Source organism: Mobula hypostoma, chromosome 1, assembly GCF_963921235.1.
Source record: "Mobula hypostoma chromosome 1, sMobHyp1.1, whole genome shotgun sequence".
Lineage (NCBI taxonomy): Eukaryota > Metazoa > Chordata > Chondrichthyes > Myliobatiformes > Myliobatidae > Mobula > Mobula hypostoma.
Window position 1 is genome coordinate 168,858,011 of NC_086097.1, and position 14,504 is coordinate 168,872,514.

General features: G+C 42.0%; 1 protein-coding gene across 1 annotated transcript in view; it reads left to right on the top strand.

Moving 5' to 3' along the window:
• The window catches only part of psmg2 (proteasome (prosome, macropain) assembly chaperone 2), a 64,873-nt gene that overhangs the window by 27,846 nt on the left and 22,523 nt on the right, over positions 1-14,504 (top strand). Inside the window, exons 2-4 of the mRNA XM_063059621.1 lie at positions 492-663; positions 3,696-3,754; positions 6,149-6,267. Coding sequence (XP_062915691.1) covers positions 492-663; positions 3,696-3,754; positions 6,149-6,267 — 350 coding nt within the window. The remainder of the gene's footprint in view (positions 1-491; positions 664-3,695; positions 3,755-6,148; positions 6,268-14,504) is intronic.

The following is a 14,504-nucleotide window of genomic DNA, read 5'->3' on the forward strand; positions in this document are numbered from 1 at the left end:
GACCTAGATAGAGTAGATGTGGAAAGGATGTTTCCCATGGTGAGGAAGTCTAGAACAAGAGGGAAGAGCCTCAGGATAGAGGGGTGTCCATTTATAACAGATGCAGAGAAATTTCCTTAGCCAGAGGGTGGTGAATTTGTGGAACTTATTACCACAGACAGCCGTGAAGGTCAGGTCACTGGGTGTATTTAAGGTAGAGCTTGATAGTTTCTTGATTGGAAATGGCATGGAAGGTTACCGGGAGAAGGCTGGGGAGTGGGTTGAGGAGGGGAAAAAGGGATCAGCCATGATTGAATGGCGGAGCAGACTCGTTGAGCCAAATGGCCTAATTCTGCTCCTATGTCTTATGGTCTGATATTTCATGATGACTGTAATATTGTCTGCTTTATAGCGAGGAGGAGGGTTGAATAGTTAGAATTTATTTCTAAGGCAGTAATGTTTTATAATTTGTACTTTTAACCATCTTTAATTAACATTGTTTTATGTTGCAGCCAGTTGTTTCTGTCGGCAATGTTGGCCAGTTAGCAGTAGATCTGATAATATCTACACTCAACCTGCCACGGGTTGGTTATATTCATACTGATTGCCTTGTTCCAGTGGTGGGAAACAATCCATATGCAACAACAATGGAAAATTCCTCAGAAATGTGCACCAGCTCTGAGGGTAAGTGGCATCACTTTCTGCATTAAAAAAAAAGCAAGGAAGAGTATCTCCAGGAAACTTATGAATGAAAATTTTGAGTAATGTTTCTTTGGAAACAGGAAGTCCCAGATGATGGTGATGTTTCTAAATTATCAAAGGGAAAATCAACATTTGGGCAAATTATTCACTGTGTCTTCTGCCCTTGCAGTGCGTATGTACAAAGCTATGTAGCGAGTTAAATGCCTTCTCAAAAATCACCCAAGACAGAAGCTTTCTTCAAGGTTTTTAATGAGATCTTACTTGGGAAATTGCAGAAAGTTAAGTACAGTATTGTTGCACGGCTGTATATACTAATACTGTTGATTATTTCACGGTCGGTTTCAACCAAGGCAATACACATACACAGTACTCCATAACTATGCTGTGTAAATAAAAGTAAACTCGTGCACAACTATTTATTAGTAACAGTAAACGTAATACTTCCTTCAAAATATATCTACTAAATATTTGCCAATATTAACAAAAACTTAAAGAATCACAGATGTTGTTGGAGTTTAGATGAGGTGTTAAAATGAGCCCTGGCTTCTCTTTTGGATTGATATAATGGTCTAGTGTCATCCTCTATCAAAGGCTCATGGTCACTTTTCTATCTATCATTCCTCAACCAATGTCACTAAAATAGATTAATCATTTGTGTTAATGCTGGTTTTAGGACTAAAATGGTACACAGCATTGCATGCATCTAAACCAACAATGATTAGACCAGAAGAATTTAATGGACAGTTAGCAAGTGTTGATGAAAACAAGGAGAAGTTGCGGGTGTTGGTGAATGATCTGTAAGTAATGAACTGGGATTGAGGTCCATTTAGGCTGAAGGACCTGTTACTGTGCTGAATGACTCTAAAAGTTCAGTGTCAGGTAGTGTGAGGTCATCTTTTGCTTCATTGGTTCTTATTGGTTGAATGTGAGGATCAGAATATTTCTCAATGGCAAGAAATATGGAACCAAAGAGAAGCAGAGATTTACGGACTTGTATAGAAGTCACTTAAAAATTCTATGGGAGTTGTAGAAAGCTCTGTAAAGCCCACGTCTAGAGTTTTTATTCTGGGCACATTTTCTTAGAGGATATTTGGTACGGAAACCTTTGATGTTACTGCATGCAAGTTTTGCACTGTATCTGTACCTCACTGTATTTGTGCACATGATAATAAACTCGACAGGAATGATACTGATGATACTTGATTCTTGAATGTTATCTATTTATAAAGAAGAATAATCAGGTATCAACTTCATTTGGGAATGAATTCCTGACGAATATTGAAAAGCCTAGATGGAGTGGATTTTTCAGTAGAGGGAGGGTCTATGATCATAGGACAAACCTCAAAATAGAATCTAGATCAGAGATGAGGAGGAATTCCTTTAGCCAGAGGGAGGTGAATCTGTGGAATTCATTGCCACAGATAGCTGTGGAGGCTAAGACATTGGATGTATTTAAAATAAAGGTTGATTGATTCCTGATTAGTAAGGGTGTCAAACGTTACAGGGAGAAAGCAGGAGAATGGGGTGGAGAGGGAAAATAAGTCAGCCACGATCCAGTGGTGGAGCAGACATGATGGGCCAAATGGCCTACTTCTGCTCCTAGATCTTCTAGTCTTATGACTAAACTGAAAATAGGTTGTCAAGATCGGGGAAGTATAAGCAGCTAAAATGTAATCTAATTGAATTTTGGATGATTAGATTAGATTAGATTATGAGGACACGCAGTCCTCTTTTATTGTCATTTAGTAATGCATGCATTAAGAAATGATACAATGTTCCTCCAGAATGATATCACAGAAACACAAGACAAACCAAGACTGCAAAACTGACAAAAACCACATAATTATAACATATAGTTACAACAGTACAAAGCAATACTGTAATTTGTTGAAGAACAGACCATGGGCACGGTAAAAAAAAGTCTTGAAGTCTCTCGAAAGTCCCATCATCTCACGCAGACGGTAGAAGGAAGAAAAACTCTCCCTGCCATGAGCTTCCAGCACTGCAAACTTGCCGATGCAGCACCCTGGAAGCACCCGACCACAGCCAACTCTTGAGTCTGTCCGAAAACTTCGAGCCTCTGATACCAAGCACCATTTCTGCCGAGCGCTTTGACCCCAGCCCTGGCAATAGGCAAAGCTGAGGATTTGGGGCCTTCCCCTCCGGAGATTCTCGATCGCACAGTAGCAGTGGCAGCGAAGCAGGCACTTCAGAAGTTTCTCCAGATGTTCCTCCGTGCTTCTCACGTCTGTCTCCATCAAATCAGGATTGTGCACGGTACCTACTTACAAATACGGTATCATTTCGGAGCGGCCGCGCGCGCTGCATTGCGCCGCCAACTTCTCTTCCCCTCCTGGGCAATAGGTTAGAGAAAAGGTTAAAGTAGGCAATAGGTTAGGGAAAAACTCTTTCCTCTGGTAAGGGAAATCCAGAGCAAGTGGACATAACCATAAACTGTGAACATGTGATTCATAGGTAAAGACAGCAGGCTGCTTCACATAGGATTTTATTTTTTCTCTCTGCTTATAGAATAGTACAGAAGAAGGCCATTCAGCCCATGCTGTTCATGCCATGTTTAATTGAGGCTAGTTAATTTAGGAATTTCAGGGCTGAGCTTGAGATGTTTGTTAGATAATGGCTAATGTATACTATTAGACATGTTCTAACTAGCTGGTGAAGTGGTTAGATGAGCAGCTCCTGTTTCTAAGACGTGCGTAAATGCATGTTTTTCTTCCACACTCTCTTTGTGTGGTATTCATTAACATTTTCTTTTGTATGACTTTCAAAGATGTTCATTAGAACTACAGTTGTTTTGTAGCTATAATTACATGCAGCTAAAATGTAGTATCTTATTCTTACTTGTAGAGACCAGTCTGTGATATTTATTTTTTGGACACAAATGCAAGTTCATTTCTTTTGAGGATATATAATGAAACTCTTATAATTGCAAAATCTCACTGGGGAACTTGTTACCTTCTTGTGTTTAATGTGTTGATTTTTCTCTATAATTACAGTTTATGCTTCAGGAGAGCAGAAGTTGGCGGTCCTCCAGATTCGGTCACCAATTGTTCGGGTACTACAGCTACAAATTGAGATTTGTTTCTATCTTTCGTGAATTAGATCTATTTAAATTTAAGTGCTTTCCACCAAATATGGCATGGGGCTATGGGATGACTTAATTCAACAAAAATTAGCTTTGATTTGGAAAATATGAGGGATACATACCCTCTGCAAGAAGTAATTTCCTACATCTCTCTGTTTTAAATGATTTCCTCTTATATTAAAGTTATATCCCCTGTTTAAGATATTCTTGTTACTGGAAACATCTCAACATTTACCTTGTTTTCCCTTTTTATGACCTTGTATTGATCATATCCAAAAATACAGATCTAATTTAACTGCTCATGATAGGACATCCCTATTATTCTAAGAATGAGCTTAGCAATTTTTTTGGACTGCTTCCAACAGTAGTAAATCCTTTTTAAATAAGGGGACCAATACAGTTTTTATACTCTTAAGAGTGGTCTCACCAACACCCTCTACAATTGTTACAATACTTTTCCATTTCTAAACTCTAACCCTTTCGCAATAAAGACTAAAATACTATTTGCCTTCCTGGGAACTTGCTACACCTGTCTGCTATTTTTTTGTAATTCATGCATAGAACGCATAGATCGCTCTGTACTTCGCTCATTTCCAGTCCCTCTCCATGTACGGTACTGTGCAAAAGCCATAGGCGCATATATCTAGCTAGGGTGCCTAAGACTTTTGCACAGTACTGTAGTAATTTTATGTTTTGCACTGTACTGCTGCCGCAAAAAAAAACAAATTCCATGACGTGTGAGTGATGATATATCAATTGGATTCTGATCTAGGTCTCATTTGTGGACTAAGAGTGGAAAGAGGGCAGGGAGAGGGGAACCATAGTTGGGAAGAGGGGGAGGGAGTGGAAGCATCAGAGAGACATTCTATAGTGATTAATAAATCAATTGTTTGGAATCAAATTGCCTTGCCTGATGTCTCAGGGTTGGGTGTGTCTGTACCTGCGCTACTTCTTGCCCTGGCACTCCTTCTCTTCTACCTGTCCCACACCTCTCATGTGGCGTACCACATTGACAAATCAAGTACTGTGCAAGAGTCTTAGGCACCCTAGCTGTATTTATGTGCCTAAGACTTTTGCACAGTATAGTATATAATGGTCTTTCTTCTGATTACTCCATCAGATCGTATGACCTCAAGCTTTCCCACATTAAACTCCTTTTGCCAAGTGCTCTCATGCTCCTCAATTTTACCTATGGCCAGTTGCAGATCCAACTGTTCCAACGTTTTTGGAGGCCCATTGGCAAAACTGAAAACCTTGTGTTCCACTCCCTCCTTCAGATCACTAATGTAAAGAACAAATAATTGAGGTCCAAGATTGATCCTTGGAGCACTCTACTAGTTGCACCATTCTGGCCTGAGAAAGATATATTTATTTTGTAAAAGAGTTTGATGGAATTCATTTACTGGGCTGCATGAAATCACTGGACCCAGAGAAATATACTTTTGACTTGCAGTTAGTGTAGTATAGATTCACTACTTTGATTCCAGAGATGATGGACTTGGCCCATGAGATTAAGTTAAAGTTAGCCTCTTTTCATTTGAATTTAGTTAGTTTTGTTGAGACAGGTTTCTGAGAAGGAATAACAGGGTCAGACAGAGAGTCTAAAGCCAGGGCATGTAATCTCAGGACTGGAGTCTAGTCATTTAGGACTGAGAAAAATTAATTTCTTTATGAGGGGTTGTAAATCTAGGCATTCTGTACCTTAGGGATATGGATGCTCCTATGTTGAGTACACTCAAAGCTGAAATTATAGAAATTGGACTCTAAGGCAATCACAGCACGTGGAATCCGTTGGAGAAATGGATCAGGTACAGAGCTGACCAGAAATTGCTGAATGGTGGATCAGGCTTGAGCAGCTGCATAGTCTACTCCAGCCTTTCCATATGGTCTTGAAATGTTATGGTGCCGGGAGAGCTGTACGATGAACACTCTATCTGCAGTTTGTCCAATGAGTAAGAACGTTTTTAATTCTGTAGTCATATTTTCCAGTCACGTTTTATTTATACAGCAGGTTTGTATTTTAACATGAGCAGATTTCAGAATGCTGGGAGAAATCCTGCATTCCACTGCTCTGTTGCTTGACCATTTCTGGATCATGCCTATTTAGGTTTTGGAAAAATTTGTACAGATAGAATTCACTGTTGTTCTGGATTCCACAGGGCAGAAATGCAGGGCAAATTGGAATCTTGCACAAGCAACTTGGGGAATCTTGCACAAGCAACTTGCTGTTTTCTCATTATTTGCTGACTGCCTTTCATTGGAAGTTGATCGGGAAGGCTAATTTAGAGAATAAATTCCAGTGTAGATCTCATGAGTCAGCTGACCTGTTCTCTTAAAATTTGGTGTTCCTTTTACTTTTTATAGGGAAAACAACGCACGTTTCGACAGCAGCTCCTTTCCTGGATTAAAGAAAGTGAATTCAGTAGGGTTATACTCTTGTCCAGCAGCTATGCACATCACCGTGTTGACCAGCAGCTCATTGGGTAAGTTTAGCCTCATACACTATGCTAGCATTCTCAAGAGCCAAATGTCTTCAGGCATTCAGGTTGTAGGTACTGAGCCATGGAGCTCAGCGTTAATCGAAGCAAAGACTTCGCCACCTTTATTACATTTGCCTCAGATCCTGAAGTAGAAGGGGAAAATAAATCAGCAGCTGACACTTACCCAAACTCCAAGGTGCTTCTGAGGTTCTGGACTGGAAACTGAATGGAAAAGACAACTGTGGAACGACTCCTTAAATTTTAAGCTATTGTCTTGCTTGACTTGCTCTTGGAGATCATTTTTAACCCAGAGGGCTAAATTGACAATACTCAATACCTGTTTTTGTATAATTTCTAATTTCTTTTCATTGATAAACAAGGTCTTTGTAAGTGGGGTACAAAATATACATTAGGATCCAGAAGCCATAGGAGCAGAATTAGGCCACTCGGCCCATCAAGTCTGCTCCACCATTCCATCAGAGCTGATCTATTCTCCCTCTCAACCCCATTCTCTTGCCTTCTCCCTGTGACCTTTGATGTTCTAATTAATCAAGAACCTATCAACCTCTGCTTTAAATATACCCAATGACTTGGCCTCCATAGCAATGAATTATACAGATTCACCACCCTCTGGCTAGAGGAATTCCTTCTCATCTCTGTTCTAAATGGATATCCTTCTATTCTGAGGCTGTGCCCACTGTTTCTAGATACCCCTACTTTACTTTGCTTTCAAAGTAAAGCAAAAGTAAATTTTAAAATCAGAGTACATGCATGTTACCATATGCAACCCTGAGATTCATTTTCCTGCGAGCATACTCAGCCCGCAGGAAAATGAATAGTAACTATGACAGGATCAGTGAAAGATCAACCAAAGTTCAGAAGACAACAAACTGCAAATACAAACATAAATACTAAGGATGCTGTGCTGACGTTGGCCTACTTTATCATGTGCCTCTAAGTACCCTGAAGCCTCATCCTTAATAATCGACCCTGACGTAGAATGTAGAACATAGAAATCTACAGCACATTACAGGCCCTCCAGCCCACAATGTTGTACCGACCATGTTGTGCTATACAAATAACCAGCAAGCCCTCCCCCATTCATGTGATCACTTTGAGTACAGAAGCGGAGATATCAAATGCTCAAATATAAACCTTTTCACTTTGGAAATCTCTGGCCACTCTCCAAGGCCATCACATCTTTCCTTACATAGTAATATTGCTCACAATAATCCAAATGCAGGCTCCACACAAAGCCACATCTTAGAATATAGAAGAGTACGGCATGGGAACAAGCCATTTGGCCCACAGTGTTGCACCAAACTAGCCAAAAAGCAAATCAAAAACACCCAAACATTAACCCCTCCTACCTGCACCATGTCCAAATCCCTCCAACTTTGTTACATGCATGTACCTATCCAAACATCTCTGAAAATCTTGTAATGCATTTGCCTCTGCCTCCATACCAGACAGCGCATTCCAGGCATCTATGACTCCTGAGTAAAAATCTTATCCCTCACATCCTCCTTGCACCAACCCCCTTCACTTTCAGTGCATGCCCTCTCGTTTTAGACATTTTAACCCTGGGAAATTGATACTCTGTCCACTGTATCTATGCCTTTCATAATCTTGTGAACCTCTATCAGATCTCCCCTTAGCTTCCGACTCTCCAGAGAAAACACCCCAAGTTTATCCAGAGTCTCGTGATAGCACATGCCCTCTAAACCAGGCAGCATCCTGGTGAGCCTCTTCTGCACCCTCTCCAATGCCTCAACATTCGGTACCCTGGACAACACACACAAAATGCTGGAGGAACTCAGTAGGCCTGGCAGCATCTATGGAAAAGAGTACAGTCAACGTTTTGGGCCGAGACCCTTCAGCAGGACTGGAGAAAAAAAGCTGAGGAGAAGATTTAAAAGAGTGGGGAGGGCAGAGAGAAACACAAAGTGATACAGTCGGCCCTCCTTATCCGCAAGTTCCGCATGTGCGAATTCAACCAACCGCGAACCGAGAAAACTGGAAGTGCTCTTCCAGCACTTGTTGTTCGAACATGTACAGACTTTTTTTTCTTGTCATTATTCCCTAAACAATGTAGTATAACAACTATTTTACATGGCATTTATATTGTATTAGGTATTATAAGTAATCTGGAGATGATTTAAAGTATACGGGAGGATGTGTGTAGGTTATCGTGGATCGGGATCGAAAACAAAACCATAAGTTCTCTTACTAAGTAAGTCGGAACAGGTACATCCAGTATTATTTAGCGTCAGTTAGTCAAACATTTGTCTTAGTATATAGTATATACTTTACCTTTCTATGCATATAAAACACTTAAGAAACGTATGTTTTTGCGCCGGGCTCGCGAACGGAAATTCCCGAGTTCGATCCAGTGACAGACCACTCTCGAGCGCGCTCTCCATCCGTGCCGGGTTGATGTGGAGGATCAAAAACCCAAAACCCAATAATTAAACCATTGCGTTGCTTAGTAATAATTGTAGCTTTAATCGGGGCAGGGATTTTCTCACTTTATCCTTTAAAATTGTTCCGATCGTTGACCGACTGTAGGCTAACACTTTTCCAATGACCGATGGCATTTCACCTCTTTTCGATTGCTTTATTATTTCCACTTAATTTTAAATCACTATCGTGATTATTTTCGTGAGCAGAAACACTGCGGATTCAGAGCTTCGCTGCCGGGTCCTAATGTCCACTGCACTGAGACAGGTTAAGTAAGGTCCGGGGTTCTGCTGGGTCCTAAGGTCCACCGCATTTAGACAGGTTGAAGAAGGACTTGAGCTTCGTGTTTTTTGGTATCCGCGAGGGGTCCCGGAACCAATCCCTTGCAGATAAGGAGGGCCGGCTGTACAGGTGAAACCTGAAGGGGGAAGAGTGAAGTAAGAGCTGGGGAGTTGATAGGTGAGATAAATACAAGGCTGGAGTAGAAGAGGACAGAAGGCCATGGAAGAAAGAAAAGGGGGGAAGAGCACCAGAGGGAGGTGATGGGCAGGCAGGGAGATAAGATGAGAGAGGATAAAAGGGATGGGAAATGGTGAAGGAGGTGGGCGGCGGGGCATTACCAGAAGTTCGAGAAATTGATGTTCATGACATCAGGTTAGAGGTCACACAGATCCAATACTCCAGATGTGGCCTAACCAGAGTTTTATAAAGTTGCAACATAACCTCCTGACCTTTGAACTCAATGCCTTGACTAATAAAAGCAAGCATTCCATAAGCCTTCTTAACAACTTATCGACCTGTGTAGCCACCTTCAAGGAGCTGTGAACTTGGATCCCAAGATCTCTCTGCTTAGCAACACTGTTAAGGATCTTGCCCTTAACAGTGTATTGTCTTCTTACATCCGCCCTACCGAGGTGCAACACCTCACATTTGTCTGGGTTAAACTCCGTCTACCATTTCTCAGCCAATATCTGCAACTGATCTATATTGTGCTGTATTCTTTGTCAGTCTTCTACACTATCCGCAACGCCACCGATCTTGATATCATCCGCAAATTTACGAACCCACCATCTGCTTTTTCGTCCAGGTCATTTATATACTGTACATCACAAGCAGCAGAGGTCCCAGAACAGATCCCTGCAGAACACCACTAATTACAGATCTATTGCTCGATTAAGTCCCTTCAACCATTACTCTCTGTCTTCTATGCGCAAGCCAGCTCTGAATCCAAACAGCCGCTGATCCCATGTATCTTACAAACAGTTTATTAAAATCCACGTAGACAACATCCACTGCCCTGCCCTCATCACTCTCTCATCGCCTTAATCCCACTTGCCAAGGACTTTCCGTGGCCCTGCCTGGTTTGTCTAATCCCCTTCTTTAGTTTTATCTGGCTTCATTGTACTCCTCGTGCTTTGTTTGATCCTGACTTCCAAATTTTATGTACTTTTCCTTTTTCTTGACTAAATTTGTCACACCTCTGGACAGCCAAGGTTCTCTTATCTTTCCATCTCTGTCCTTCCTTCTAACAGAACATGCCTTTACTGTACTCTGTGCCATTGATCTTTAGACACCCGCCACATGCTTTCCTTCTAACAAGAATCTACCTTTACTGTACTCTGTGCAATTGATCTTTAAACACCCGCCACATGTCTGATGTGGATTTGCCAGAGAAAAGGTGTTCCCAATTAGCGCTTTTTAATTTCTACCTACTGCCCTCATAATTTGCCTTACTCCTATTTAAAACTCTCCCGCAAGGACTATTCCTATCCTTATCTATAGCCATCCTGGAAGATAAGGAGTTGTGGTCACTCTTCCGTAACTGTTCACCCACTGAAAGGTCAGTCACCTAGCCAGGCTCATTACCCAACAGCAGATCCAGTACGGCCCCTCTTCTTGTTGGACCATCCACATGTTGGTTTAAGAAACTTCCCTGTATACACTTATCAAATTCAGCCCCATATAAACCCGTTGCACTATAAAGGTCCCAGTTTATATTAGGGAAGTTAAAATCCCCCATGACAACAGCCCTATTATCTTTACATGTTTCCTTAATCTGATTACATATCTGTTCCTCAATGTCCTGGTGGATATTAGGGGGTCTGTAGCACAATCCCATCAGTGTGATTGCACCCTTTCTATTCCTGAGTTCCACTCAAATGGACTCAATGTCTGACCCCTCAATTATGTCTCCAGAGTGCAGCTGTGATATTTTCCCCGATTAGCAGTGCAACTCCCCCACCCCCTTCCTCCTCTATATATATTCAGGTGTCTTGCCATTCAGTGTGGGCAATCATGTCTCTCTATCCATCACGGTCCGTGACCGTCCGAATTGTAGTTGTTGCCTCCCCTGTTTCTAACCATGATGTTATTCCATCTATCATTTTCATTCTCTGTCTGCCTCTGCTTCTTTTTCCTTCCAGCTTTCCAGTTGTAACTAAATGTTCTAATGTCTCTCTTTGCATGATGCGTCCAAAGAATTTTGATTGCTGTTTTCTGATTTTTTTTTAAGTAATGTACGTTTTCATTCTCTGTAGAACTTCTTCGTTGGTTATCCTGTCCGTATATGATATGCGTAGCATTCTTCGGAGGAGCCACATCTCTGCTGCATTGATTCTTTTTTCCATTGCATTTGTGATAGTCCATGACTCGCAGCCATACATCAATATAGGAAGAATGTAGCAGCTGAGAGTTCTAAGGCGGATGTCAATTGCTATTTTCTTGTTCGTTAGGATGTTTCTCATTTCTGTAAATGCTGTTCTTGCCATTGCTATTCTTGCTTTTATGTCTGTTTCGCATTTGCCATCAGATGTTACCCATGATCCAAGGTACTTGAAGTTGTGAACTTGTTTCAGGATTTCATTTTCCAATACAATCCTATAATTTGGGATATCAGGTTTCTTTGATATTACCATTACAGGTGCCCCCGCTTTTCGAACGTTCGCTTTACAAAAGCTCACTGTTACGGAAAAAAAGCAGCGCGTGCCCCAAGCAGCCGCTCTCCCCCGGATTCGGAATGGCATTCTAGCCAGCATTGCTTAAACACGTGCCTGTGAGCAGCCGTTAGCAAGATGAGTTCTAAGGTATCGGAAAAGCCTAGAAGAGCTTGTAAGGGTGTTACACTTAGCGTAAAACTAGACATAATTAAGCGTTTTGATTGTGGTGAACGAAGCAAGGACAAAGTGAGTTTGGCTTGTGGGAGCTGATGAAGATGATGTTGAAGACGTTTTGACATCCCATGACCAAGAACTGATAGATGAAGAGCTGATGCAATTGGAAGAAGAAAGGATAACAATTGAAAGCGAATGCAGTAGCAAACTGAATGTGAAGCAACTGCGTGATATTTTCACTGCAATAATAAAGTATGACTTTAATTTTGAAAGGGTACGTAGGTTTAGGAGATACTTGCAGGATGGTTTGAGTCCTTACAAAGAACTGTACGATAGAAAAATGTGCGAGGCTCAGCAGTCAAGCAAGCCTTCCACATCAGCCACAGCAGACGACGAACCTCAACCTTCGACATCGAGGCAGGCAGTCACAGGAGAAGATGAGCTGCCTGCTCTAATGGAAACAGACGACGAGATGACACCCCAGTGTCCCACCACCCCGCGATTCGCGGAGAATGCAGCAGTAGCTGGGAGGCACACAGCACATCTTTAAGAAAAAGGCCAAAATAAACATGCTAATTAATTAGGTGCCCCTCGACATGTAATTGTCGGCCCAGATCAGAGACGACGCAATCGGAAATCGGCACTGATCTGGGCCGACAATTATGTGCCGGGCGGCACCTAATTAATTAGCATGTTTATTTTGGCTTTTTTCTTAAAGATGTACTGTGTGCCTCCCGGCTACCGCTGCACCCCTGCGTGCTTCGCTGATTGGTATCGGTCGCCTGGAGGGCGGGGGCCACTGCACCACCCAACCTGCGACGACTCAGTCTAACACACCATCATCAGTGTGCTCGGTGCTGAACCAATTCCGTTAAGTGATACTACACTGTACATACATTATTTCTACTTTATATAGGCTGTGTATTTTTACGTGTTATTTGGTATGATTTGGCAGCTTCATAGCTTAAAGGTTACTGGAGAGCGCTTGCGCCGTGTTTTTGCCAACGGCGCTTGCGTGAGATTTTCGCTACGGAGAACAGTGCAGTAATGATTGTGGAAAAGTATTTCTACTTTATATAGGCTGTGTATTTATCATATCATTCCTGCTTTTACTATATGTTACTGTTATTTTACGTTTTAAGTGTTATTTGACATGATTTGGTAGGTTATTTTTGGGTCTGCGAACGCTCACAAATTTTTCCCATATAAATAAATGGTAATTGCTTCTTCGTTTTACAACATTTCGGCTTACGAACCATTTCATAGGAACGCTCTACCTTCGGATGGCGGGGGAAACCTGTACTTCAGTTTTCTTTTTGTTTAAGGTTAGGCCAAGTCTTTCGCTGTCTGTGTTGATGGTAGATACTAGTTTCTGTAAATTTACTCCACTGTTGGCTATCAGTACTATATCATCCACATTGCGGAGGTTGCTAATATTATATCCTCCTATACTTATTCCAGGTAGGTCTTGTATGGTTCTCATGATGTTTTCACTAAGGATTTGCTTTCATTTTTTTAACCCCCCCCCCCCAACCTACCTGCCTGTCCTTTCATTACAATGTGTATCCTTGGATGTTAAGCTCCCAACTGTAATCTCTATTCAGCCATGGCTCAGTGAAGCTCACAATGTCATACCTGCCAATCCCTAACTGTGCTACAAGATCATCTACCTTATTCCATATAGAACATAGAACATAAAATAGTACAGCACGTTACAGGCCCTTCGGTCCACAATGTTGTGCCGACCCTCAAACCCTGCCTCCCATATACCCTCCCCCACCTTAAGTTCCTCCATATACCTGTCTAGTAGTCTCTTAAACTTCACTAGTGTATCTGCCTCCACCACTGACTCAGGCAGTGCATTCCACGCACCAAACACTCTCTGAGTAAAAAACCTTCCTCGGATATCCCCCTTGAACTTCCCACCGCTTACCTTAAAGCCATGTTCTCTTGTATTGAACAGTGGTGCCGTGGGGAAGAGGTGCTGGCTATCCACTCTATCTATTCCTCTTAATATCTTGTATACCTCTATCATGTCTCCTCTCATCCTCCTCCTCTCCAAAGAGTAAAGCCCTAGCTCCTTTAATCTCTGATCATAATGCATACTCTCTAAACCGGGCAGCATCCTGGTAAATCGCCTCTGTACCCTTTCCAATGCTTCCACATCCTTCCTATAGTGAGGCGACCAGAACTGGACACAGTACTCCAGGTGTGGCCTAACCAGAGTTTTATAGAGCTGCATCATTACATCAAGACTCTTAAACTCTGTCCCTCGACTTATGAAAGCTAACACCCCATAAGCTTTCTTAACTGCCCTATCTACCTGTGAGGCAACTTTCAGGGATCTGTGGACATGTACCCCCAGATCCCTCTGCTCCTCCACACTACCAAGTATCCTGCCATTTACTTTGTACTCTGCCTTGGAGTTTGTCCTTCCAAAGTGTACCACCTCACACTTCCTCAGCCCACTTCTGCATCCTATCAATGTCTCTCTGCAATCTTCAACAATCCTCTACACTACCTACAACACCCCCAACCTTTGTGTCATCTGCAAACTTGCCAACCCACCCTTCTACCCCCACATCCAGATCGTTAATAAAAATCACGAAAAGTAGAGGTCCCAGAACAGATCCTTGTGGGACACCACTAGTCACAACCCTCCAATCCGAA